Source organism: Phocoena sinus, chromosome 11 (genome assembly GCF_008692025.1).
Source record: "Phocoena sinus isolate mPhoSin1 chromosome 11, mPhoSin1.pri, whole genome shotgun sequence".
In the NCBI taxonomy this organism is placed as follows: Eukaryota; Metazoa; Chordata; class Mammalia; order Artiodactyla; family Phocoenidae; genus Phocoena; species Phocoena sinus.
The window spans coordinates 65,665,772-65,690,787 of NC_045773.1; the positions used below are offsets into that span (position 1 = coordinate 65,665,772).

The 25,016-nt window shown below is 45.6% G+C and overlaps 1 protein-coding gene across 1 annotated transcript; it reads left to right on the top strand.

The window, feature by feature from the left end:
- The first annotated feature begins 9,365 nt into the window (after window positions 1-9,365).
- Window positions 9,366-23,291, top strand: LHFPL5 (LHFPL tetraspan subfamily member 5). Its single transcript, XM_032649898.1, has 4 exons — window positions 9,366-10,112; window positions 14,785-15,021; window positions 18,658-18,680; window positions 23,279-23,291. Exons 1-3 carry the CDS (start codon window positions 9,701-9,703, stop codon window positions 18,666-18,668), a joined length of 660 nt encoding a protein of 219 aa, XP_032505789.1. The 5' UTR covers window positions 9,366-9,700; the 3' UTR covers window positions 18,669-18,680; window positions 23,279-23,291.
- Window positions 23,292-25,016: the final 1,725 nt, after the last annotated feature.

Here is a 25,016-nt window from a genome sequence, read left to right on the forward strand (position 1 = left end):
GATGAGTGGGCACAGCTGGCGTATGTAGTGGCCGGCAGGTCAGGTGGCAAAAGACAGAGCCAGAGGGGGTGGTGGGGCTATAAAAGGGACCTCACCCACACGTGACCCATCTTCCCAGTCCCGCAGGGCCTGCTGTGGGTAGAGACCCAGCTGTGGCCAATCTGCTGGGGTGGGTCCTGATAAGGTAGCTGGGCACCACCTGGCACCTGGTGCCTTGTGTGTGTGTGTGTGTGTGTGTGTGTGTGTGTTGGGTGGGGGATGCTGATATGGCAGCATTGTTAAGAGTGGGAACTCTGGGACACTTTTACCTGTACGAGTTATTAGCTGGGCAAGTTATCTGTTCTGAATCTGTCCCCTTATCTGTCAACTGATAAGAGGTGTGAGAGTTGAGTGAATTAACATATGTTGTATACATAATACACATAGCCTGGGACAGGGCTGGCATGTGAGCAGTACACGTTAGCTGCCATCACTGCTGTATTCACCTCTGGCACCCTGAGCTCTGTGGCAGGGCTGGGACTAGGGTGAGGCAACTGAGACACCTAGAGTGTGAGCATGTCCTTAAATTTTGCATCCTAGACACCTCTCTTGCCTCACCCCAGTCTGGGCCCTGCTTTTGACCAGGTATGTGGCAGTATCAGGCTCGCGTGAGGAGGGGGCCCAGTTTCCCCACCCTCAACCTTCCCAGGCCCCCTCGGGGATTTTCAGGTGGGGCCGGGGCCCTGGGCCTGCGACCAGCCCTGCGACCCCTGGCCGAGGGGTATGTGTTCTCACTCCAGGTGTACCACCCTCCCACCCTCCCACTGGGGGTGCCTGCAGGAGTGATTTAGGGGCGCTTAGGAAGTCTTTCTCCAGCGACTCTCTCCCGTTCCTTTCCACTTCATTTAACATGTGCAATTCCAGCATTAAAGACTCACCACTGTAGTTAATGCTCCACTCACCCCGTCCCCCACCCCAGGCCACGTGTGCGCACGAGCAGTCGTTAGTCCTGGCTGAGGATGAGGGTCTCGTGAGCCTCTGATGGCCTGGGCTGAAGGCTGGGAAGGGCACAGCTGCCTGAGTGTGCTCAGCTGTGGGACCAGAGCAGCTTTCCCTGAAGGACTGTTCATTGTAGCAAAGCACCCCTTCCCCAACCCAGAGGTGGAAGACGGCCCCGCTGGGGAGGCCCCAGACTGGGTTGCCTTTATCCTGGCTTCAAAACTCACCATAACTAGCTACATGACCTTGGACAAGTTATTTAAATTTGTAATCTCTGTGAGCCTCAGTTTTTTTATCGAGGCAAAGAGGTTGATAGCTCTTAGTAAAATGAGGATTGAATAAGACAGTGTATGTGAAACCCCATAGAAGTGCCTGGCACATAGTAGGTGCTCAGCCTGTGTAGCCACCCCCTGTCACTCCCCCTTATAGCATTGAGGGTGGCGTAGAGAGGAGCAGCTGGAGGAACCAGCCAGGAGACCCTCAAAATCAGAGAAACCTACCCAATTCCAGAGACATGGAAATGCCATTGATTAAAGGAGCCTATCTTCTCTTATTTTTAGGGAACTCAGTGTTTAAAACCACTTTTCCCCATGAGCTCATCCTGACCCCTCCTTCTCTCCCCACCCTTCTGTTCCCTTCTCACAAGTCAAGACTAGGGGGCCTGGGAAGAAACTGGAACCGAGGAGCTGTTTCTATCTGTGATTGAAGCTATGAAACTGCATCAGTCCTAGTATTGCCAGCAGCTCATGGCCACCTTCCCAGAGGAGAAAGAATGGAGATTTTTCCATTACAAATGAAGAATATAGCAAAGAGAACTTTGGCAATGTTTGTGCTTCCAAAATGTAAGCAAGATGTAATTAAGGACTTTTTGGACCAAAACCTCATACGGTCTAACCACCATTTCTCCAATGTAAAGAGTGTTTTGCTTTGGGTTTTTCACCCTCAGAAAAGAACCAATTTTACTGTATGTAATGTAGATACTGCATCTCAATTAAAAAACAAACAGGGACTTCCCTGGCGGTCCAGTTGTTAAGGCTCCGTGCTTCCACAGCAGGGGGGATGGGTTCCATCCCTGGTCTGGGTACTAAGATCTGGCAAGCCACATGGCACGGCTAAAACAAACAAACAAACAAATAAAAGGGGACAAAATTCTCCCTGGTCAAGTCCTACCACCTGGGATGGTGGGGGATGGGTGTTGTCATGCCTCCTGGTCAGTAGGGTTGGGCCACAGTGGCTGTAGACCCAGAGATGTGGCAAACTCCTCTTGGGTGTCACCCAGTCTTCATTCACCAAGATCCACCCCAGACACACAAGGACGGGCCTCTGGCAGCCATGTTAGTAAATGAGACTGTCTTTGCACCCCACCACTGGACAGACTAGACAAGGAATGGACATCTGACCCAAGGCCCTCTCCTGGGATGTAGGCCTGTGCCCACCAGCTCGCCTTCAAGCTGATCTGAAACATGGAACTAGGGAAGCCCAGGAAGGCAGTTTTCTGACGTGCTGATGAAGACATGGAGAAAGCTGGACTGCAGAGGGGAGGAAGAATGGATTCACCATTTGGGAAGAAGCAGCGTCAGCCGTGCCCTGACTTGCTGATGGATTTCCAGGTCCTGGTTACACATACTTGCACACACACACACACACACTCACACACACACACAAACCCTTCCCATGGCTGCTGCATTCCTGCCCCTATGGGACCTGAAACTCCCCTATAACACATTCCCTTTACATAAGCCACAAACACAGGCATCGCAGTTCTGGGAAGGGGCTCACAGCTCTGGATCAAGGTCAGATGTGCGACAGCCCTGGAGTCAGCTTGTGGAGCAGACAGGGAATCCACTCAAGATTCAAATTCCCAATCAAGAGACTCAGGTTGACTTAGTTTGGGTCCTCCAGACCCCTACTCATGAGCTGCACTGGGCAGAGCCCTGAGGGGAATGGAAAGGGGAGGGGCAGTTCTCCAAATAGAGAGTGAGTTTTTGTTACCAAAGAAAGGGGAAGGGGGCTTCCCTGGTGGTGCAGTGATTGAGAGTCCGCCTGCCGATGCAGGGCATACGGGTTCGTACCCCGGTCCGGGAAGATCCCACATGCCGCAGAGCGGCTGGGCCTGTGAGCCATGGCCACTGAGCCTGCGCGTCCGGAGCCTGTGCTCCACAACGGGAGAGGCCGCAACAGTGAGAGGCCCGTGTACCGCAAAAAAAAAAAAGAAAGGGGAGGGATTTCTGGGATGTGCAATAATTTTAGCTTTTAAATTTACATTGACCATCCAGTCTCCATTTTGTTTAGGTGAGGGTAGGAAATGAGACATTCAGTGACTTTCAGGTTACCAGTCTTTAATTCAATACTCAGCCTTTAGGGTTCTCCTCACCACCCCATTCTCCTGACCAAGATTGGATTGAGTGTGGAGTGAAGCTTATGTGGCTTCAGGAATTAGGGGAAGGGGTCCTTTTGATCCTCTGGGCCCTCAGTGGCTGCTGTGAAGATGTCCCTTGTCCCACCTCAGCCTTCTGGTCCTGCTGAAATCTGTGCTCTGTTCTCTTAGCACGGCCCCTCCCTTCGCTGGTCAACAAACACATGAACTCTTTATTTCCCATAATTTATAATGCTCACTCCTTGCTAGTGTTCCCTTCAAACACATCACAACCATCCTCTGAAGAAAGCTAGGGAGATGGCCCAAAGTGTCACCAGTCATTACTCCAGCGCTAGGTCCAGGACGTCTGTGTTATGTCACCCCTCTTTTAGTTTGGTCACAATCACATCTCAGTATTCTACAGCTCAGGCACTAAATATTAAAGTTAGCCATCATCAAAGAAGAGAGAGTTAGTAGGGTATATAAATATACACATGACACATCAAGAATGAAAATCTGGGTAGACAGTAGAGTCCTCTTTTGTTTTTTAATTTTTGGCTGCGCCGCACGGCATGCGGTATCTTAGTTCCCCAACCAGGGATGGAACTCATGCCCCCTGCAGTGGAAGCATGGAGTCTTAACCACTGGACCACCGGGGAAGTCTCTAGAGTCCTCCTTTCTTCAGGCACCATGTGGCTGTAGACAGTGCTTGTGACTTTCATCCTCCATCTCCCATCCTGTTCCTTTTGCTCTCAGCCAGCATCTCTGCTGATCAGGGTCCTTTATGCTGTACAGTGACCCAGACCTTCTAGCCCTGAGATATCTGGGCCCTTGATGGGCCTGACCCTGTGTTGGGTTACTGAAGCCTTCATTAATTTGTTTCTTCCTTCCATTAATTTTTTTATACTGGACACGGTAATAATAGGAGGCAGCCCATGCATATGTTCTACACATACCTCTCCGTTCCCTTTGTGTAACAGCACACCCTCTCCCCTGGACAGTAAGGATTTGATACCCTACCAACATGAGTAACCCCCCTTTTAAAAAATTAAAGTATAATTGACACAGAAAATCCACCCTTTATAATATACAGTTCCATGAGTTTTGACAAACACATACATCATGGAACCAACACCCCAACCAAGATACAGAACACTTCCATCACCTTAAAAAAAATTCCCTTGTATGATTCCTTTATAATCAACCCCACCACCAGATCCTGGCAACCACAAATCTGTTTTATTTCCCTATAGTTTTGCCTTTTCTATATGTAATATAGATGAAATCACACAGTTTGTATATATTTCTCTTGGGGGGTGGTGTCTCGCTTCTTTTCCTTAACACCTTTGAGATTCAGGCATGCTGTTGCAGGTCGCAGTAGCTACTTACTTTTTATTGCTGAGTGTCTGGGTGGAAGTCCATTGTCTGGAAGTAGTCCATTGTCATTTCCCACCTGAAAGACATTTGGTTTATTTCTGAAAAGCTTTGGGCAATTATGGATAAAGCTGCTACACATACTCATGTTTTTTTGTGTGTGTGAACACACGTTTTCATTTCTCTGAGACAAATACCCAGGACTGAGACGGCTGAGTCTCACAGCAAATGTTTGTTTCCATTTCTAAGAGATGCCAAACTGTTTTCCAAAGTGGCTGAACAAATATGCATTCCCACCAGCAACATACAAAAGTTCCAGTTGCTCCACATCCTTGCCAGTACTTGACATTGTCAGTTTTGGGGGGGGGGGTTGTTTTTAATTGAGCCTTTCTCACCGGTTTATAATGGTATGTGTGGTTTAATTTGCATTTGCCTGCTGACTAATGATGTTGAGTGTTTTTTCATGTGCTTAATTGCCATCCATATATCTTCTTTGAAAGAAGTATTTGTGTGAATCTTTTGCCATCCAATCTTTAAATGGGTTGCTTGTTTTCTTATTATTAAGTTTTGAGAGTTATAGATGTCATACCAGGAGCTCAAAGTTTGTTGATATTGTTGGGGGCCAGTAGTGACTGGCTGTATTGGCTTTGATGGAAGATTCATCCACAGTCTCCATCTGTCCCACCGTGGACACATTGCTAGGGGTCTTTGAGCCAGTGCACGGTGGGATTGGAATGGGGGTGCTGAGGAAGGAGGCTGGCTAGCATTCACAGCGTGAATCATCCTGTCCAACTGATGTTAAAAGACTCTGGAGTAGCAGGCCTCTGGAGTACATTCTCATTGAACCCAAATACTCTCTAGTTTGTGCCCCTACTCTGAAGGCTCCCTTTCCCCAAACTTTTACTTAACTCTCCAAATTTACTCTAAGATAATGACCATATGACTGGTCCATTATCTGCTGCCCACAAAGTGGTGTTCGTCTGTACCTTAGGCCCTCTCCCCTCACAGGAGAGTTGGTACATTTCCTGAGGTGCCATAACAAATTATTACAAACTAGGTGGCTTAAAACAACAAGTTTGTTCACTTATAATTCTGGAGGTCAGAAGTTGAAATCAAGGTGTCAGCAGGGCTGCACTCCCTGCAGAGGCTCTAGGGAAGGATCCATTCCCCACCCCTTCTAGCTTCTGGTGGTTGCCAGCTTCTTTGGCTGTGGCTTCATCATTCTAGTCCCTGCCTCCATAGGCATGTCGCCTTTTCTTCTTTGTCTTCTTGTCTGTGTCTCTTAGAAGGACTCTTGTCATTGGATTTAAGACCCCCCACCCCGAGATGATCTGATAGGATCTCCTTATCTCAAAATCCTCAATTTAATTACATCTGCAAAGAACCCTCTTCCAAATAATGTAACATTCATAGGTTCTGGGGATTAGGATGTATTGATAGATCTTTTGGGGACAGATAGTTACAGCACTTGAAGTTCTACCTTCCATGAATATTTCCCTTCCCTGCTGTCCTCAGGACCTTCCCATGGAGGGTGGGATGTCATGCCACAGCAATCCATCATTACCTGGTGCCAGCATGCTCTGTCTAGAGCAGGCCAAGGAAGGGGCTTCAATTCCACAGTGAGAGAAGAGGCTCAACATCCCCCCGCAGGACCCACACAGCAGGGTATCACCCGCACATAGGAAGGAGGTTAGGAGGCTGGTCAGCCAAAACCAAAAACAATGTGACAAAGGTCCACTAGAGACAGGAGCCACCACCCCTGCACCTTTCCAGGCATTGATAGTGACTGATTTCTACAGCTCCCATGGGCACATAATACTGTTTTTGATTTATTATTTGGAGAGTGAGAGGGAGCACCAGGGGCATTGGCTTAGCTCTTCCTAGTATATTACCCTTTAGCTCAAGGGTCAGGGGGCCAAGGTGAGGATTCTACCAGTTCCTGAGGTGATCTGGTCTAACCATTCAGGAGCATGGGATGGGTTAAAGGCCTTGCAGTTCAGTCCTTTCATACACCTGAATCTTATTTTAAGGGTCCTATGCCCTCTAGCAACAAGACTTAATGAATTCTTTGAGCCGTTGCACATAAAGGTCTTGCAATTCATTTTATTCCTTGAATCAACAATCTAGACAACTGGGCTTGTCTTGCTTGACATTATTCATTGCCTTTATAAGCAGTCACCCTACTCTGTGTTCCTGATTCCTTCATTACCTTTAAATCTGTCTGTGGCCAAAGCTACTCAGTTCCCCAGAACTTGACCCCCAGAGGGCACATGATCTCTATTTTTTGCAGCTGATAATTTGATTAGCTGCTTCTCCTCTCCGTATCATGGGCTGCGGTTTTCCCAACTCCAGACATAAACAGGAGTATCAGGGTCTTTTGTCTGAAGCCTGGGCCTGAAACTCCCTTTCTGGTGCTAATATTTGGATCAGGTTAGGGTTCTTTTTTTATTCGGCCTCACAGCTTGCAGGATCTTAGTTCCCTGACCAGAGATTGAACCCATGCCCTTGCAGTGAAAGTGCTGAGTCCTAACCACTGGACTGCCAGGGAATTTCCCAGATTAGGACTCTTTGATGCCAATAGCGAAAACCTACTCTAGCTAATGAAAGCAAAAAAGAAGGAAATGGAAAGATAGTGGGTGAGTCACAGAGCTGAAGATGGAACAGAGCCACCTGTCTTGGGCGGGGCAGGAATCAAGGTGGCTCTAAAGCTCCCAGTAGCAGGAGTTTATGGATTATCTCTTGAGGATGTTGCCAAGCCCTGACTAAACAATACCTTTTTTTCCTCATGTCAATCCACCACTAATTCAGATTCCCTAGAGAGAGACTGATGGCCTAGCTTGGGTCACACACCCAGGCCTGTCTCTAGGGTCTGTGTGCCCTGTGATTGGCTATCCCACCAGAACCTCAGAAAGCAAGAGAGCCTTCTCTCAGAGGCAGGGGAAGTTCTGTTGGTCAGGCCAAACAAAGAATGTCCATCAGCTCCTAAGAGCTTGGCCCCAGGTTAGGGCCTTTTCTGAATGGGGGAACATACAGCCCCTGCTCTGGGGAAGCTCCCAGTCTGATGGTGGAGACACAGGCCATGCCTTGATGAACTTCCAGTCTGATGGCAAAGACTGGTCACAAAACCAGAGACTTAAGAGGAAGAGGAAACATAGGTAACAGCACAAATATGTTTAATGCAAGGTTCTTTTTAATTGTGAAAAACTGGAAACTGTCAAAATACCCCCAAAGGGGAGAATAATTAAACAATTATTACATAAAGACTAAAATCATGTTTTTGAAAAACTAGTAATGTGAGAAAAAAATTGGATGCTAAATACGTGTACATTATTATCCAACTGTGTAAAGCAGTATGTCCAGGAGGAGGGAAATACACCAATATGTTAACAGAGGTAATAATAATAACAATAGTAATAATACTAATAAACATTTCTGAGCACTTTTATATGTGAGGCCCTGGGCTAAACATTTTACATATGTTATTTTACCTAACCGTTATGTGACAGATACTATTATCATCCCCATCTTATAGACGAATAAACTGAGGCTTGGGAAAGTTACATCCTTAGGTAACAAGTGGCTGACTCAAATCCAGACCTGCCTAAAGCTCCCAGTTTGGGGTTATGAGTGATTTTTATTCTTTTATGTAACTTTCTTGAATTTTTCTATATACTAATCATGTATTTACCTATAAATTCAGGAAAAATATAGATATTTTGAAAAAGAGGGGAAAAAAGGAAATATGCAGGGGGGGTGAGGGAGGGATGGACTGGGAGTTTGGGGTTAGTAGATGCAAACTATTACATATAGAATGGATCAGCAACAAGGTGCTACTGTATAGCACAGGGAACTATATTCAATGTCCTGGGATAAACCATAATGGAAAAGAATTAAAAAAGAATGTGTATATGTGTATAACCGGGTCACTTTTGCTGTACAGCAGAAATTAACACAACATTGTAAATCAACTATACTTCAATAAAAAATAAATTTAAAAAAAGAAATAGGCAACAACAACATAAACAAGAGGAGAAAGACATTGTATTGAACAAAAAGCATATGTTAAGGTCTGAGAAGGCTCATAAGAACTGTTCTTTACTTTGTAGCTTCTATTATCACCCTATCAGTCTGCATTGCAAATACACATATATTTACATATATGTAAATACCTCACGGTCCTTGAGAGCAGGGGCTCTGTCCTTTTTATTCTATGGTTCTTGCTGAGGGAAGATATCCTCCAACATAGGGCATAGTACACAATAGGCCCTTAGTAATTGTCGATTGAGTGATAGGGACGAGAAACCAGTGACCCGGAAGGCGTTGCTGGCCTCCGGGGTATTGGAGGTTCCGGGAGGATGACTAGGGAGCCAGGGAGCGGTGGGATGGGATACGGACTGCGCTCAAGAATCGCTTTTGCGGCTGGAAACCAAGCGAGAGGAATGTGACAACCGCAGCCTCAGGCCTTCAATTCTTGCCTTCCCTGCTCAGGAGGGTGAAGGGGGGCCTTGATTCCCAGTGGCCCGGGTGTGCAGTGGGTAGGTCGGCCGCTCTGCACCTATCTCTGCCCAGAGTCCCGAGGCGCTGGCCACGGTGCTGAAAGCAGTGCTCTCGGAGGAGGGAGGGAGGAGGAGCCGGGCCGCGCGAAGGGGGCGGAGCTCTCTGGTGCTCTCAGCTGGCATTGGGGGCGGGGCAGGGCGGCGCCAGCAGGCCCGAGACCACGGCGGGTTTGAGAGGAGGTAGGAGACAGGAGACACCCCGGCTAGAGCAAGAGGGGACACAGGCACCTGGACAAGCTTCCCCTGAAGAGGCCAAGGTCATCTTCCCTGTCCTATTAGTCCTCTTTTTTCGACCTTGGAGGGAGCCTTACCTTGTGCCCTGACCTCCGCCTTCTCTCCAAACCTGGCTGAGGGGTGACCCACTTCCGGGCCTCCATCCATCCGCAAAGCCACTTCCAGCCCACAAGTCCCCAGCCCAGGACCCAGTGCCCTCACCATGGTGAAGTTGCTGCCTGCCCAGGAGGCAGCCAGGATCTACCATACCAACTATGTGCGGAACTCGAGGGCCATAGGTGTGATGTGGGGCACACTCACCATCTGCTTCTCCGTGCTGGTCATGGCGCTCTTCATCCAGCCCTACTGGATAGGTGACAGCGTCAGCACACCCCAGGCAGGCTACTTTGGCCTTTTCTCCTACTGCGTGGGCAACGTGCTGTCGTCTGAGCTTATCTGCAAGGGTGGCCCGCTGGACTTCTCCTCCATCCCCTCTAGAGCCTTCAAGACTGCCATGTTCTTTGTGGCCTTGGCCATGTTCCTCATCATTGGCTCCATCATCTGCTTCAGCCTGTTCTTTGTCTGCAACACGGCCACTGTCTACAAGATCTGCGCATGGATGCAGCTGGCTGCGGGTGAGCAGGAATAGCAGGAGGGATAGCGGGAGGGCAGGCAGGGGCCCACCTTCTGTGGAGTCTCTGAGCCTCCTACTCAGCTGTCCTCCTTTATAGCGCAGCCATACTCAATGCCCTGCAGATGCCTTGGAAGAGTAATTCGAGAGTCTTAGGATGGCTGAGACCAGAAAGGCCTTAGAGATCAAATTGTTCAACCTCCTCTTCCTGTAGATGAGGAACTGAGGTCAAGAGAGGGGAAATGATTTGCCCAGGAGCAAGTCACTTATGGTAGAGTGAAGGTCTTTGTTCCCTAATTATAGGATTCCATACTTGATGCAGCAAGTGTGAGCATTTGAGGCAAGTGGAAGTGATATTTTGTGATGGGGGAGGGGAATAGGGTCTTTTAGAACTATGTGGGGTAGGTGGCTACTGGTGGTGTTCAGAGGCAAGGCCTTCCCTGTCCCCCTTTTCCTGTTCCTGGCCCCAGGCAGGTCACTGGGTCCTTGGGCCAGCTGGTCCTGCTTTCCTCTAGAGCCCAGAAAGGGATGCCTAAGACCTTGTCCTGCAGCCCTTGGTCCCTCCAAGGACCACACACAGACTGTCCATACTAGGGAAACGTCCAGGAGCCTTGTTAGGGACTGAAGGCTAGAGTGAAATCATCTTGACATCATTGGTTAGAATGAGAAGCAGTGTTAACAGGGAGAATGGAATAGGGATCAGAATCCCATACAACCAAACATGTAGACTCAAGACTGTCAGAGCTGGAGGGGACCCTAGAGAGCTATAGCATCCTCCCCCCAACTATAGATGAGGAATCTGGGACTGAGAGAGAAGATAAGACTTAGCCAATGCTACAGCAGATCATCTGGCAACAAAGGCAGTAGAATAAAGGCAGTGGGTCCCAAGAACTAGCTGTATTCCAAAGACATTTTTTACTGAGGCACACATTTACACAAGTGTAATGATTTGTAAAGTACTTTCACATGTATCATCTGGAGGAGCCTCATCAGGACACAGTGAGGTGGGTTTTCCTCCTGTTTTACAGAAGAGGCTCTTAGCCGGTAACTTGTCTTTTAGCACACAGGTAGTGAGGGACAGAACCTCCGACTCTGAATCTTGTACTCCGGCTACTTACCTGGTTCCAGAGCTGCCTCCCCAATCCCCCTGCCATCTCTCTCTCTCTGTACTCTGTCTATATGATGAGGGAGAGGCTGGGGCAGGGATGAGGCAAGTCTCAGTGGACAGTGGGGAGGAAGAAGGGAGAATGAAGATTTAGCAGTTCTGTGACAAAGAGGAGTAGAATGGACCCTGGCACGCTTGCCAGCTGGTCCTCCGTATCAGAGCTATGGGATGCTGGAAACACAACCCTCCCTCTCCCATTCTCTCCACTGTCCCACTCCCCCAACCTCCTGCAACAGTTGCCATTTGCTGAACAGGCAGTGCTGGGAGGGCCTGGGTAGGGGAGGGGTCACCAGGCCATTTGAGTCAGACCCTGTCTGGGTCATGCAGCTGAAGACACCGATAGCAGAGGTGGCCAGGTGCCATCCCATGAAACATTTACGCTGGGGGAGAGCAAAGGTGGTGTCGTGTTCCATTCTTCCGTGCTGGGGAAGGGAAGATGAGCCAAAGGGAGGGGCGAAGAGGAGGTGTGCCCCACAGCCAGTAGCTGGGAGATTCCTCCATTTGAAGAGACCTAAACCAGTTGGCTTAACCTTGCCAAGAAGCCTGGGGCCAGGGAAGGGAGCAGCAGAAGGGAAGGAGGACTGAGGAACGGGGCAGGGTGGGGCTGTAACTTGACAAAGGGAAGGAGGACTGATGAATGGGGCAGGGTGGGGCTGTAGCTTAACAAAGCTAATTGAGCTTCTGGATGCCAGGTGTAGGCAGAATGTGGCCCCAGATCCTGAAAACACAGGTGGGGCAATTTGCTTGTCCGAGTTCTATTAAACTCATCTGTAGAAGGTAGCAACAGTACCCCCATCACAGGGTTCTTGCGAGGATGGGATGTTGTAATGCATGGAAAACACCTTGCACGGTGCCTGACACATGGTAGGTGCTCAGTAAACAAGAAAAACACAAAACAACTTTATCAGTCAGGATGGATGGGGTGATGCCACAGTAACAGACAACTCCCAAATCTTAGCGGCTTATGACAAAGGTTTATTTCTTGATAATGGTACACGCTCACTGAGAATCAGTGGAGGGCTCTGCTCTCACTGGGCTCTTCCAGAACCCAGGCTGATGGGGCATCAGCTGTCATCTGGCTGTCATCATTGCGAAGGGAAAGGGAGCTCTGGAAAGTCTCCATCAGCAGTTAAATGCTCTGGCCTGGAAAAGCACACGGCATTTCTGCTCACGTTTTATTGGCTGAAGGAATTTTTATGAACTTGCCTAACTTCAAGGGAGAGAGGCGAGGAAGTATAATCCTACTATGTACCTGAAATACTTGTAAACAGATCTAATGACAGCCACATCCATCGAGGTTGCTTCCATCTGACTTCAATGCCAATAATAATAGCAACAACTAACATTAATTGGCCACTTACCATGTACCAGACACTGCAGTAAGCACTTTCTATACATGATCACGCTTAACCCTCATAACCCTGTTCCGAGTCAGGTATTATTATCCTTATTTTACAGGTGAGAGACTGGAAGTCAGAGAGGGTAAGTAAACTTGCCTGAGAATACCCTGCTGGCCTCTATTTAGAGCCCTGAGACACCACGATGGGATGGACCCCCACTGTGCCCAGGTAGATGGGTGGGGTGCTCCTAGAGGGCTGTGGCACCCATAGTAACAACCTTTTTCCAAGGCAGAGGCCCTGGGATCTTTTCTGAACCCCTGTAGGGAGGTGCTATAGAAGGAGAAGGGGGCCATGCCAGGTACCAGAGGACTTGTCACACACCACGTGGGGAAGAGCACAGGTTTTACCAAAGAGCTCTGGGAGGGTCCCCCTCCTCCATCCTAAGGATCTTCCTGTTTGTCACTAAGTCTAAAATGTCACCACTAAATACATTCGGCTCTTTGGAGAGATGTCAGTCTGGGAGGCTGGGGGAATTAACTTTGAAGTAAAGAAAGTCAGGAGCCATGATAGCAGGTCTTGGCTCTGCCCTCGCTAAATGACGGGGCAACTCACTCGGTTTCTGAGACCTCAGTCTTTTAATCTGAAGATGGGATATTAATACATGGCCTACTTCACAGAACTGTGGTAAGGGTCGAGAGAAAAATGGTACATGAAGTATTTTGTAATCTATAAGAGAAGTATGTAAATGAGCTCCTCCTAGATAAAAACAAGGACGGTTGATACATTTAGGTGGGGAGGTGGGATCCTTGATCTCTACACTTCGTTGTGCTTTTGTTTGATCTGCTAACCTTCCTTGCAAGAACAAGTGGAGCCCCAGGTTGGTGACTTTGGGTCCTGCGAGGTGCTTCTCCATGGGGCTCCCAGGTAGGGCACAGCTTTGGGACTAAAGAGCCTCCAGGCCTGTGAAAGGAGGGCCAGGGGTGGGAAAGTGGCACAGACAAGGGAAGGAAGGCACCCCCTGCCTGCCTGGTGGTTGTCCTTGGGTTGCCCCAGTCACATCCCAGGAATATGTACCTGTCTGGGCAGCTAAGTTGGGGTGGAAATTTGGTGGGCGGGTGTGGGAGTAGTGGAGGGAAGGCAGGGAAGATGAAATTTTTGGCTGTCAATGCTAAATCAATGAAAGCACAGTGTGGCATACTAGCTAACACTCAGGAAATGCCAACTATGTGTCAGGCAAGCTTCTGAGCACTTTTCCAATATTAACTCATTGTAACCTCGCTGCAATCCAAACAGGTAGATACTATTATTATTCCCATTTTACAGATGAGGAAACTGAGGCAAGAAAACTTAAGTAGCTTGCTCTGAGTCACACAGCTAGTTAGTAAAGAGCTGGGCTTGAGATCCAGGCTGCCTTCCCTAGTGTTTCCCAGCTTTTCCTGTTGAGAGAATCACCCAGAAGAGTGCTTTTAAAGACAGGGATTCCTGAACCCAACCCTGACCTGGGAATCAGCATTTTAAACACATTCAGGGAAGTGTGGATAACTGCACTGTTCCGTAGTGGGTAATAGTGTGGAGACCTGTTTGCTTGAATGGAAGGTTCATGAAGGAAGCCGCCAGAGATGGGGCTGGAAAACTTCCTGTATTCATTCAATCTAAGATACCTGAGTTGTAGGACACACCATTATTCTATGTGCTGTAAAAAGGAAAAATACTTCTAATCAAATTGTAGCCTAAAGCTTTGTTATTACACTTATTTCAGAGATGTTGGAGTATGAACAAATGTACATCTGAGGAGTGATGAGTTCTCTGGGCTGGGACCAGATTTTGGGAGGACTTTGAAGCCAGGTGCCTCGTCAAGTCCAAAGTGAGGGGTATGGCTGAGGGCCTGGTAGGACCACCTGGTGCTGTGGCAGAACCTCCCAGGGCTGAGGAGCTCTGCTCTCAGCCTCCACCCCTGACCACTGGCCCCCAGGGGCAAGTAGCTTTAGCTCTTGGAGCCTCAGTTTTTTCCCCCGTGTTCTACAAGAAGGATGGCAGGAGCTACCCCTTGTGCCTCTCAAGGCTATTAATAAGAGAAGAAGGGAGGTGACACGATGACGGCAGTGCAAGGTGGGAGGCAGCAGGCGAGCACACCCAGCTTGACACCATCTGTACCCCTCCTGCCCCCTCAGCCACAGGCCTGATGATTGGCTGCCTGGTCTACCCAGATGGTTGGGACTCAAGTGAGGTACGGCGCATGTGTGGGGAGCAGACCGGCAAATACACACTGGGCCACTGCACCATCCGCTGGGCCTTCATGCTGGCCATCCTCAGCATTGGAGACGCCCTCATCCTCTCCTTCCTGGCCTTTGTGCTGGGCTACCGCCAGGACAAGCTGCTCCCTGATGACTATAAGGCCGATGGACAAGGTAATTCTCTCTACCCCAGGGAGGTGAGGCTTCCTCTCTGCCAGGTGCCTGAGGTTTGGCCACTGGCCAAGGGTGGGGACACCAAGACCGATCAAACACAGCCCTTGTTGCAGATGCCAAGGGCCAGTGGAGGGTTGCAGGCTGGCAGGCGATAAGGCATTGACAGACCTATGTGGCAGAGGCTGTCTGTGATAGAAGCGTGTCCCCCTGTCCCCCTGCACTCGCAGGGCCTACAGGGGAGAGAGCCCTGGTCCAGCTTGGGGAGCTAGGTGTGGCCTCCCATAGGTGGCACTGAGGCTGGGTCTTGAAATAACAGGGCAGTATGCTAGGTGGAGAGAGGAACAACAGGTGAGCAAAGGGGATGATGAGTTGTTGGGGAAGGAGGAAAGGCAAGTTAGGGCAGAGATGTGACAGCTCCTGGACTGCAGATGGTGGGAGCCTAGCCCCCTTGGGTTAGAGTAGCCTGGGGGTTCTCCATATATCCATTTTCTGATCTGAGCCTCATTTCTCCTCATTAGAGGGTAGGAGGCAGGTTTTTCCTCATTGGTAAAAAATCCCTACTTCACAAGATTGTACTCAGGAACAAGATAAGGATGTCTGCTCTTGTCGTTTCTATTGAAGATTGTACTAGAGGTCACAGCCAGGAAAATTAGTTGAGAAAAAGAAATAAAAGACATCTGTTTTGGAGAAGAAGAGAAACTATCTCTATTAGCAGATGACATGATTTTGTATATGGAAAATCCTAAATAAGCCACTAAAAAACTATTAAAGCTAACATACAACTTCAGCAAGGCTGAAGAATGTAAGAACAATATACAAAAATGTATTTGTATACACTAACAATGAACAATCTGAAAATGACATTAAAAAATTTCTTTTGCAATAGCAACAAAAAGAATAAAGTACTTAGGAATAAATTTAACAAAAAAGTAAATGAAATGTACATGAAAATTAAAAAACATTGTTTAAAGAAAAGGCCTAAGTAAATGGAAATATCCATGTTCATGGATCAGAAGACTTAATGTTGCTGACATGTCAATACTCCCCAAACTGATCTACAGATTTAATGCAATTCCTATCAAAATCCCAGCTGGCTTTTTGATTTTAGGATCGGCTTGTCAATTGGAAATGCAAGAGACCCAGAACAGCCAAAACAATCTTGAAGAACAAAGTTGGAGGACATACATGTCCTGATTTCAAAACTTACTAGAGGGGCTTCCCTGGTGGCGCAGTGGTTGAGAGTCCGCCTGCCGATGCAGGGGACACGGGTTCGTGCCCCGGTCCGGGAAGATCCCACATGCCGCGGAGTGGCTATGCCCGTGAGCCATGGCCGCTGAGCCTGCGCGTCTGGAGCCTGTGCTCTGCAACAGGAGAGGCCCCAACAGTGAGAGGACCGCGTACCGCAAAAAAAAAAAAAAAAAAAAAAAAAAAAAAAAACTTACTAGAAAGATACAATAATCAAGATGGTGTGGTACTGACATACAGACAGACATACAGATCAATGGAATAAAATAGAGAGTCCAGAAATAAAACCAAACATCTACGACCAACTGATTTCAGCAAGGGTGCCCAAGACAATTCAATGGGGAAAAGAATACTCTTTTCAATAAATGGTGCTGGGACAACCAGATATCTACATGCAAAAGAATGAAGTTGGGCCACCTACCACACATCATATACAAAAATTAACTCAAAATGGATCAAAGACCTAAATGTAAGATATAAAATTATAAAACTCTTAGATCTTGGATTAGGCAATGGTTTCCTAGATTTGACACCTAATACACAAGTACCAAAGAAAAAAATAAACTAGATTTCATCAAAATTGAAAACTTTTTTTTTTTTTTTCCCCATACACGGTCCTCTCACTGTTGTGGCCTCTCCCATCGCGGAGCACAGGCTCTGGACGCGCAGGCTCAGCGGCCATGGCTCACGGGTCTAGCTGCTCTGTGGCACATGGGATCTTCCCAGACCAGGGCACGAACCCGTGTCCCCTGCATTGGCAGGCGGACTCTCAACCACTGCGCCACCAGGGAAGCCCAAAACTGAAAACTTTGTGCTTCGAAGTACACCATCATGAAAGTGATAAGACAACCCATAGATTGGGAGAAAATATTTGCAAATCATAATCATAATGCTAGTATCCAGAGTATATTAAGAACTCCTACAACTCAACAATAATAAAAAATAAACCAATTTTTTAAATGGGCAAAGGATTTTTTTTTTAAGTACACAGTTTTAATTAATTAATTTATTTGGCTGCACCGGGTCTTTGTTGCAGCACGCGGGATCTTCGTTGCCGCGTGCAGGATTTTAGTTGTGGCACGCGGGCTCTTAGTTGCAGCATGTGGGATCTAGTTCCCTGACCAGGGATCCAACCTGGGCCCCCTGCATTGAGAGCATGGAGTATTAACCACTGGGGAAGTTCCAAATGGGCAAAGGATTTGGATAGACTTTTCTTCAAAGAAGATATACAAATGGCCAAAAAGCACATGAGAAGATACTCAACATCATTAGTCATTATGAAAATGCAAATCAAAACCACAATGAGATATCACTTCACACCCACTAGGATGGCTGTAACAAAAAAGATGAACAATAACGAGTACTGATGAGCATGTGGAGAAATTGGAATCCTCGTACGTTGCTATAGAAAATGTAAAATTGTGCAGTTGCTGTAGAAAACAGAATGGCAGTTCTTCAAATGATTAAACACAGAGTTACCACGTGACCCAGCAATTCCACTCCTAGGTATATACACAAGAAAATTGAAAACACATGTTCACACAAAAACTTGTACACATGTTCATAGTAGCATAACAGTCATGCATATGATGACTGAATGGACATAATGTGTATATCCATACAATGAGTTATTATTCAGCCATAAAAAGGAATGAAGTACTGGTAATTGCTATAGTGTGGAAGAAAACATTGAAGCCAGATATAAAAGACCAGATACTGTATGACCCCATTTATATGAAATGTTCAGAACTGGCAAATCCACAGAGACAGGAAGTAAATTTTAGTATTTCCCCGGGGCTGGGAAGAGGGAGGAATTGGGAGTGATTGCTAAAGTTCACAGGGTGTTTTGGGGGTGATGAAAATGTTCTAGAAGCAGATAGTAGTGATGGTTGCACAATGTAGTGAATACACTAAAAACCACTGAGTTGTATACTTTAAATTTTATGTTAGTAAATTATACCTCAAAAAAATAAAAGATTGTGCTGAGGATTAGATAGTGTATATAAAGCACCAACAATACCTGCATATTTTAGGTGATGAATAAATGTTAGTTCTCTCCACCTTCTGTCTTTCCAGTACCTCCACTCTTTATATCATCCATCTGCCCAGCCAATAATAGGACCTGTGCTCCAGGTGCCCACTGACACCTTTAGGTCCAGGGGGTACAGTGAGGGAGGAAGTCTACATTTGGACCTTAAGTCTAGTAAGGAAGACAATCATGCAAGATGGAATCACAAGCTGATAAACATTATGAACAAAAAGTGCAAGCTTTCTTGAGAGTGAATAAGAGGAATTTGAACTAGTTTGGAGAGGGAATAGTGTGCAGGGAATTATCCTGAAAACAAGGCTTGGTTGTAAACACGTACTGTTCTCTTTTTTTTTTTATCGCAGAGGAAGCCTGAAGCAACAGGAGTGTTGGTGCGTAATTTGATTGGAGAGTGGTCTGTGTTCCTTTGGAAGTGCTGTGGCCTCGCAGGATGACTCAGGAAGCTGGGCTGTAGGGCCTAGGGAGAGAAGGGGTAGGGGGGTGGCTGTGGGGTGGGAGGGGGCAGGAGCTGGCTGGCATCTGAGACCTTCACTGAGGGACAAACAGGAACCCTTTAACTTTACTTGTGTCTTGAGAAGTGGTAAAAGCACAGGGAGAGGAGAAATAATTTAAAACAGGCAGGTGGTTTCATAAACTCATCTTTTTGTGGAGCCTGGCAAACAAGAACAGACTGTTTTTAGAAATCATTGTTGTCATTTGGACCCTTATTTTCAGAAAGAAGTTTACGTGATTTTAAGAGACATAGTGGAAAACCTAATAAAATAGAAAATAAAAGTCATAGAGAAGAAAACAAATATTACAGAAAGCTAGGCTAACAGAATTAGTGTATTGAGTATTAAATTTAGCTCCCTGCTCCCTGATAGCTGAAGCAAAAAGCAAAACACGAATTTAACCAATTTTAATGTCTGGTTGAAAACAAAACACGTTAATTTCCTTATTGTCATTTCAGTTTCTAAAATGTGACTTAACAAGGACATGAAGGAACACCTTTAAAAAGAAAGAAAGGGTGGAGGAGGAGGGAGGGATGGAGGAAGAGAAGGAATAGCCCACAACAGTATCACCTCCCTGATAGCTGTCATTTATTGAGGACTTACAGCAGGCCAGGCACTTTGTGTGGGTCGCAGGGATTATCTCCTTTTAAACTATTTTATTGATCATTTTTGCTAAGAACCTTCCCATCCTTGACCACATAGACATACTTTCTTGAATAATGATAAATTAGCATCGTCCCTCTCCCCCCCCCCCACACACTTATGATTCTTAAACGTTAATGTGCATAGCTCACCTGGGGATCTTGTTAAAATTCAGACTGATTCAGTTGGAGTGGTGCCAAGCACTGCATTTCTAACCAGCTCCCCAGTGATACACTGCTGGGTAGGGGTCACACTTCGAGTAGTAAACAGAGTATAAACATTTTCTCATGTTTTTGCCATGTTCCTAACTGAAGTTTTTAAAAGCCACAAACTCCACAGCACTGGTGTACCATTTCATTGCTAAACAAGACCTTAGTTAGGCATCTAGCACTGCTATCATAGATAACTTTTTGCTCCTGTTGATAAATTCTGGAGTGGAATTACTGAATCAAAGCTAACTACAGCTGTCTGCTTTTTTCTTTTTCTTGCACTACATTTATTTACATCTTAAAAGACACTTTTGAGTTTTTACTTGACTAGACACTGATACTATCTTATATACTAGTGAGGAAGTTTGCATGTCTGGAGTAGAACTGAATCAAAATGTGAGCATACGTGGGGAAGTTTTGTGTTTTTATTGGCTTAAAAAATGTCAAATTCTATAATCTTGCAATCTTTTTTTTTTTTTTTTTTTTTAAATACCACAGGTCATCTGTTTCCCTGACAGTGGAAAATGACGGAATCAAATTCTTCAGAAACAGAAACTTGTTCCTTCCATGCTTCCCTGTATCTGCTGCTCTAGGCCTGAAATCCTGAAGCCTTTCATTATAGGATGCCAATCTCCTGAGACAAGACCTCTTACTGTATCGGGAAAACTCCAGCGAGGAAGAACTGCAGTGACCACATCCAAGATGTTCAGAGACATGTGTTTAACTCTCCTGACTGGGTACCCACTTTCTCTTCCTATCCTTTCACACCAGCAAATTGCTTTACCCTCTTGAGGCCTCTCCGTAAACTGAGAGCAGGATGAGTCTATGTCTAGGGGCCTCCCAGGTGAGTCCCTAACAGTCTAATTCACTGAGGATACTTGTTTGAAAGCACCCAGAAACTGACACCCAGCTCTAAGAGGGCGATGAAGAAGAGGTGGCTGTAAGCATGCTGGATCATTTCAGGTTGAGGTCTAGGGGGTCCTTTGCTTTTTTCTTTTCAGGTTTGTTTTCTTATTGATGCTCAGAGATGGGTAAGGAATGGAGAGGTCACCGGAACCTGAATCCATCAGGATTGGGTGACTTTAGGATCTAAAAACTTTTGAGACTAAATTCTTTTTTCCCTTTGGAACCAAAAATCACACTTTTTCAGTGTCCACACCGACCCAGTCAGAATGGGTTACCAGTTTTGGAAAGTTGTTACTTGTGGCCAAGTAATTTGTTAGAGTAATAGATGAACTCTCCTGTAAAAAAAACCAACTTTGGACTTGGTACATTACATGGTGAATCTTTTACCAGTCTCTAGAGGGGAACTCAATTTAGGTAATACTTCACTGTAGCAAATGCCAAGACAAAGATTAGATTCTTTAGGCTGTTCCCTGCCCTGAGGATGGTATGTATTGCAATAGAAACAGGGTTTTGTTGATTATCTGCAGTGAATGATCCAGGAAGAACAGTGCTTTTTTCTGGTCTTTTGCCTGTTTCCTCAGTAAAGAGAAAACGTGGGTGCTGTTTTCTCACAGGTAGAGTGGGTAAATGTCGAACAAAACCGTAATGGACGTTGCTTGATCAACCAGCAGTGACACGGAAAACAGGCTTCTTATTCTGGGCTGCAGGGATTATTCAGAGTGCACTGGTTTAAAAGATGCCTTTTAACCAGTGCACTCTGACAACCTGCCCAGTCAGTGCAGTGTTTCTTCTCTAGTTCAGATAGGCTAGGTATGAGTATCCCAGCATTGCCCCAGTTGTTGATGATGGGGACTATTAGAATGGGATTTAAGTATGATCACTTTCATGTTTTCTTGTGCTGATAAAATTATTTCATTGTCAGGCATCTACTTTATGCAAGCTTTTATTTTTATTTTTGGTTGTGCGGCTTGTGGGATCTTAGTTCCATGACCAGGGATCAAACCTGGGCCCACGGCAATAAACAAGGTCTTAACCACTGGACCGCCAGGGAATTCCCTATGCAAGCTTGATGAATGGATGAGTGACAGAATTTGGCCAATTCTGTAGCTTTGTGACTTTTTTTTTTTTTTTTGGTGTGACTTTTCTAGATAGATTTGTTCAGTTATTTCTCATAATTTTACTTTTTATAAAAGGCAAAAGAAAAATTTCTAAAAGCCTCCCTAACTTCAAAATATTTCTCACTGAAATGGCAACCCTGGTGGTCCACAGAAGTTTCTGGGGGGCTTAAGGTGCATCTGCCAATAGCCTACACCTTGCTCTCAAGAGCAGTGAGTTTCACCAAAGCAGGAGTGTATGTTTACTAATGACCTGTGCTGGGGACAATCTTAAATCTGTTTGAGTCACATGACTCAGCGTTTCACCTTTTGCTTTATCTTCAAGGAAACTCAGAATTCAACCTCTCCAATAAAGTAATGATTTTGGCTGAAACTTATTAACTGCTTATCAGCCCTTTTCAATTGGCTTTACCTTTAAATTCTTAAAGATGCCTCAAATATCTTTGAAAGTATACAGAAAAATTAATAAAACCAGCACTCCTCTAAACCAAGTTGAGTTACTCTACTCCTTCCTCTGCCTTGTGCTGGAGCACAGGAATGGTTGTGATGCCCAAGATTTACCAGTGACTAGCACTGAGCAGGTCAAGAGAGGTAAGAAGGCCTTATCATTTACATCTGAAATGTGAACCAGAAGGGTGTCTTTCCTAAATGCTTTCATTATCTTGCATCTCTGTATTAGTTACCTGTTGCTGCATAACAAATTACCCCTCGACTCAGTGGCTTAAAACATTTCAGTTTCTGTGGGTTAGGAATCAGCAAGGCTTAGCTAGGTGTCTCTGCCTCAAGGCTTCTCACAGGGCTGCAATTAAGGTGTTGGGTCTGCTTCCAAGCTCAGTGGTTGTCTGCAGGACTCAACTTCTCACAGGTTGTTGGGCCGAAGGCCTGAGTTCCTTGCTGGCTGAGGGCCTCTCCAAAGGGCTATTCACCTGGCAACTTGCTTCCCCAGAGCAAGTCTTCCAAGACAGAGCAAGAGCAGGTGCACAGACACAAGCACCCTTTGTAACCAAATCTAAGTGACATCCTGCTACTTTTGCCTTAATCTGATTGTTAGAACAATCACAAAGTCCAGCCCATGTTAAAGGTGAGGGAATTGCACAAGTGTGTGAATACCAGGAGGTGAGAATCATTGGAGTATTTTAAAAAGTTGTTTCTCATAGTTATTTGTAATTAATTTTCTGCTGAAATGGGCATTTACTAGAATGCTTTACTGGAACAAAGATTAGATTCTAGTAACCGTACATGCTGATGGATACATGTTTGTTTTGTAACAAATTGCTGAATATGAAGGGCCCTAACCCTCAAACTCATCCCACTTTTGCTACCTAACCTCAAGTATTTATAGTAGGGTCCACTAATTTCCAACACTGACCATACTTTCCTCTATATTTAGTAAATCCAAATCAGCCAATGAAATGTCTTAAGGGCACAACTTCTATGAACATAGCTCAAATTGCAGGCAGCTGATACACTGATACAATCCGGTTCTGCCAAATGGGAGGGCAAGGCTTGTTATTGTATTATAATGGGCAACAACTAGATATGAATTAAGGACAAAAGAGAAGATTATGATAAAAAATTGAATCTGGGAGGATATAAAATCAGATTGATCATCTATGTATTGAAAACCCTCATCCCTTTACAAGGAAAGGTACAGTCAGTAACAGAGTAGGTACTAATGTAAACTTGCTTACTTAGTTAAAACTTCTAAACACAAAATGATCTCAAATATTGTTTTTTTTTAAAATGAGATATTTCTGTTATCATAAGGACTTGGTGTGGATAAATATTTGCACAAGGACTTAAAAGACAAATGCTTATCACTTGTTTTAAAATTCCACCTTTTAAAAACAAGACTAAAGTGACATAAAAACAAACTTCCTCCTCAGTAGGTCTCAAGATTCATATATTATCTTTATATAAGTTTAGATATTATCTTTTCATATTGCTTTGAAGACTGAGAAAGCTGTAAATTATCAATGCTTTGCTAACTCCAACGGCACCAAATTGGTGGGCAAAACACAAAGGACTGTTGAAACTTCTCTGGTGTCCTAAGACCTTATTTACAGAGTAAATATAAGTTCAGATTCTATTATAAATAAATCGTCAATTTTTTGTGATACGCTAAGAGCAAATCACTTTCCTTATAAGGCCAAACTGGAAGACTCTACAGGCGTCAAAAATAAAAGAATGAGCAGTAGTGAAGTCGATTTGTAACCTGGGCAGGCTCTGGAGCAGCTAAATGGTCTCCCTGTGGACACTCAGGGCTGTAACTCCACCTCAGTTTCACAGTTCTTTTGAGATAGCTACAAGCTCCCTTAGAACTTAAGTTTTCCAAAACCCTCAGCGTTCAAGGTCCATACATCTAACACAAAGCTTAGAGGAACTGCCTAAGTTCATCAGTCTGATGAACATACTGGTTTGATGAATTCCAATTTAATTTTTTTTGGTTGTTTTTTTAAACAGGTTACATTCTAGTCAACACTACAGTATGAACACACTACATATGTCTTAAGCATGGCTCAATTAAAACAAACAGAAAAAAACCAGTTTATGTAGTTCAGGGCTGGAGGACTTTTTATGAATAACATTAAATATACCATAAATAGGAACTTCCCTGGTGGCACAGTGGTTGAGAGTTTGCCTGCCAATGCAGGGGACATGGGTTTGATCCCTGGTCCGGGAAGATCCCACATGCCACGGAGCAACTGGGCCTGTGCTCTAGAGCCTGCAAGCCACAACTACTGAGCCCGTGCACCACAACTACTGAAGCCCATGCACCCTAGAGCCCACGCACAACTACTTAAGCCCACATGCTCTAGGGCCCACGTGCCACAACTACTGAGCCTGCGCACCTAGAGCTCGTGCTCCGCAACGAGAAGCCACCGCAACGAGAAGCCTGCACACAGCAACTAGAGAAATGCCTGTGTGCAGCAGCAAAGACCCAACACAGCCCAGAAATACCACAAATAAAAATGAAAGGCAAATTAAAAACTGGAAAATGTGATGGAAAAATGACAAAGATGTTACCAAATCATCAAATAGGGAAGCATGCCAAAAGAAAGCTGGGTAATTGTAGGCTAATAACCCAAAACTACAAATGGCCAATAAAACCCATGAAACAAGCTTTTGACTTCACTAGTCATCTAATATGCAAATTAAAACAAGAGATTCCCCTTTTGGGGCAATCAAACTGGCTATTAGGAATAAAATGAGTGAGATTACAATAGGCCCATTCAAACACTGTTGGTCATAGCAAAACAGTCCAACTGTTCCCCACGTAAGTTAGGGAACATTTATTAAAAGCCTTAAAAACATGCTTACTCTCTGCCCCAGCCATTCC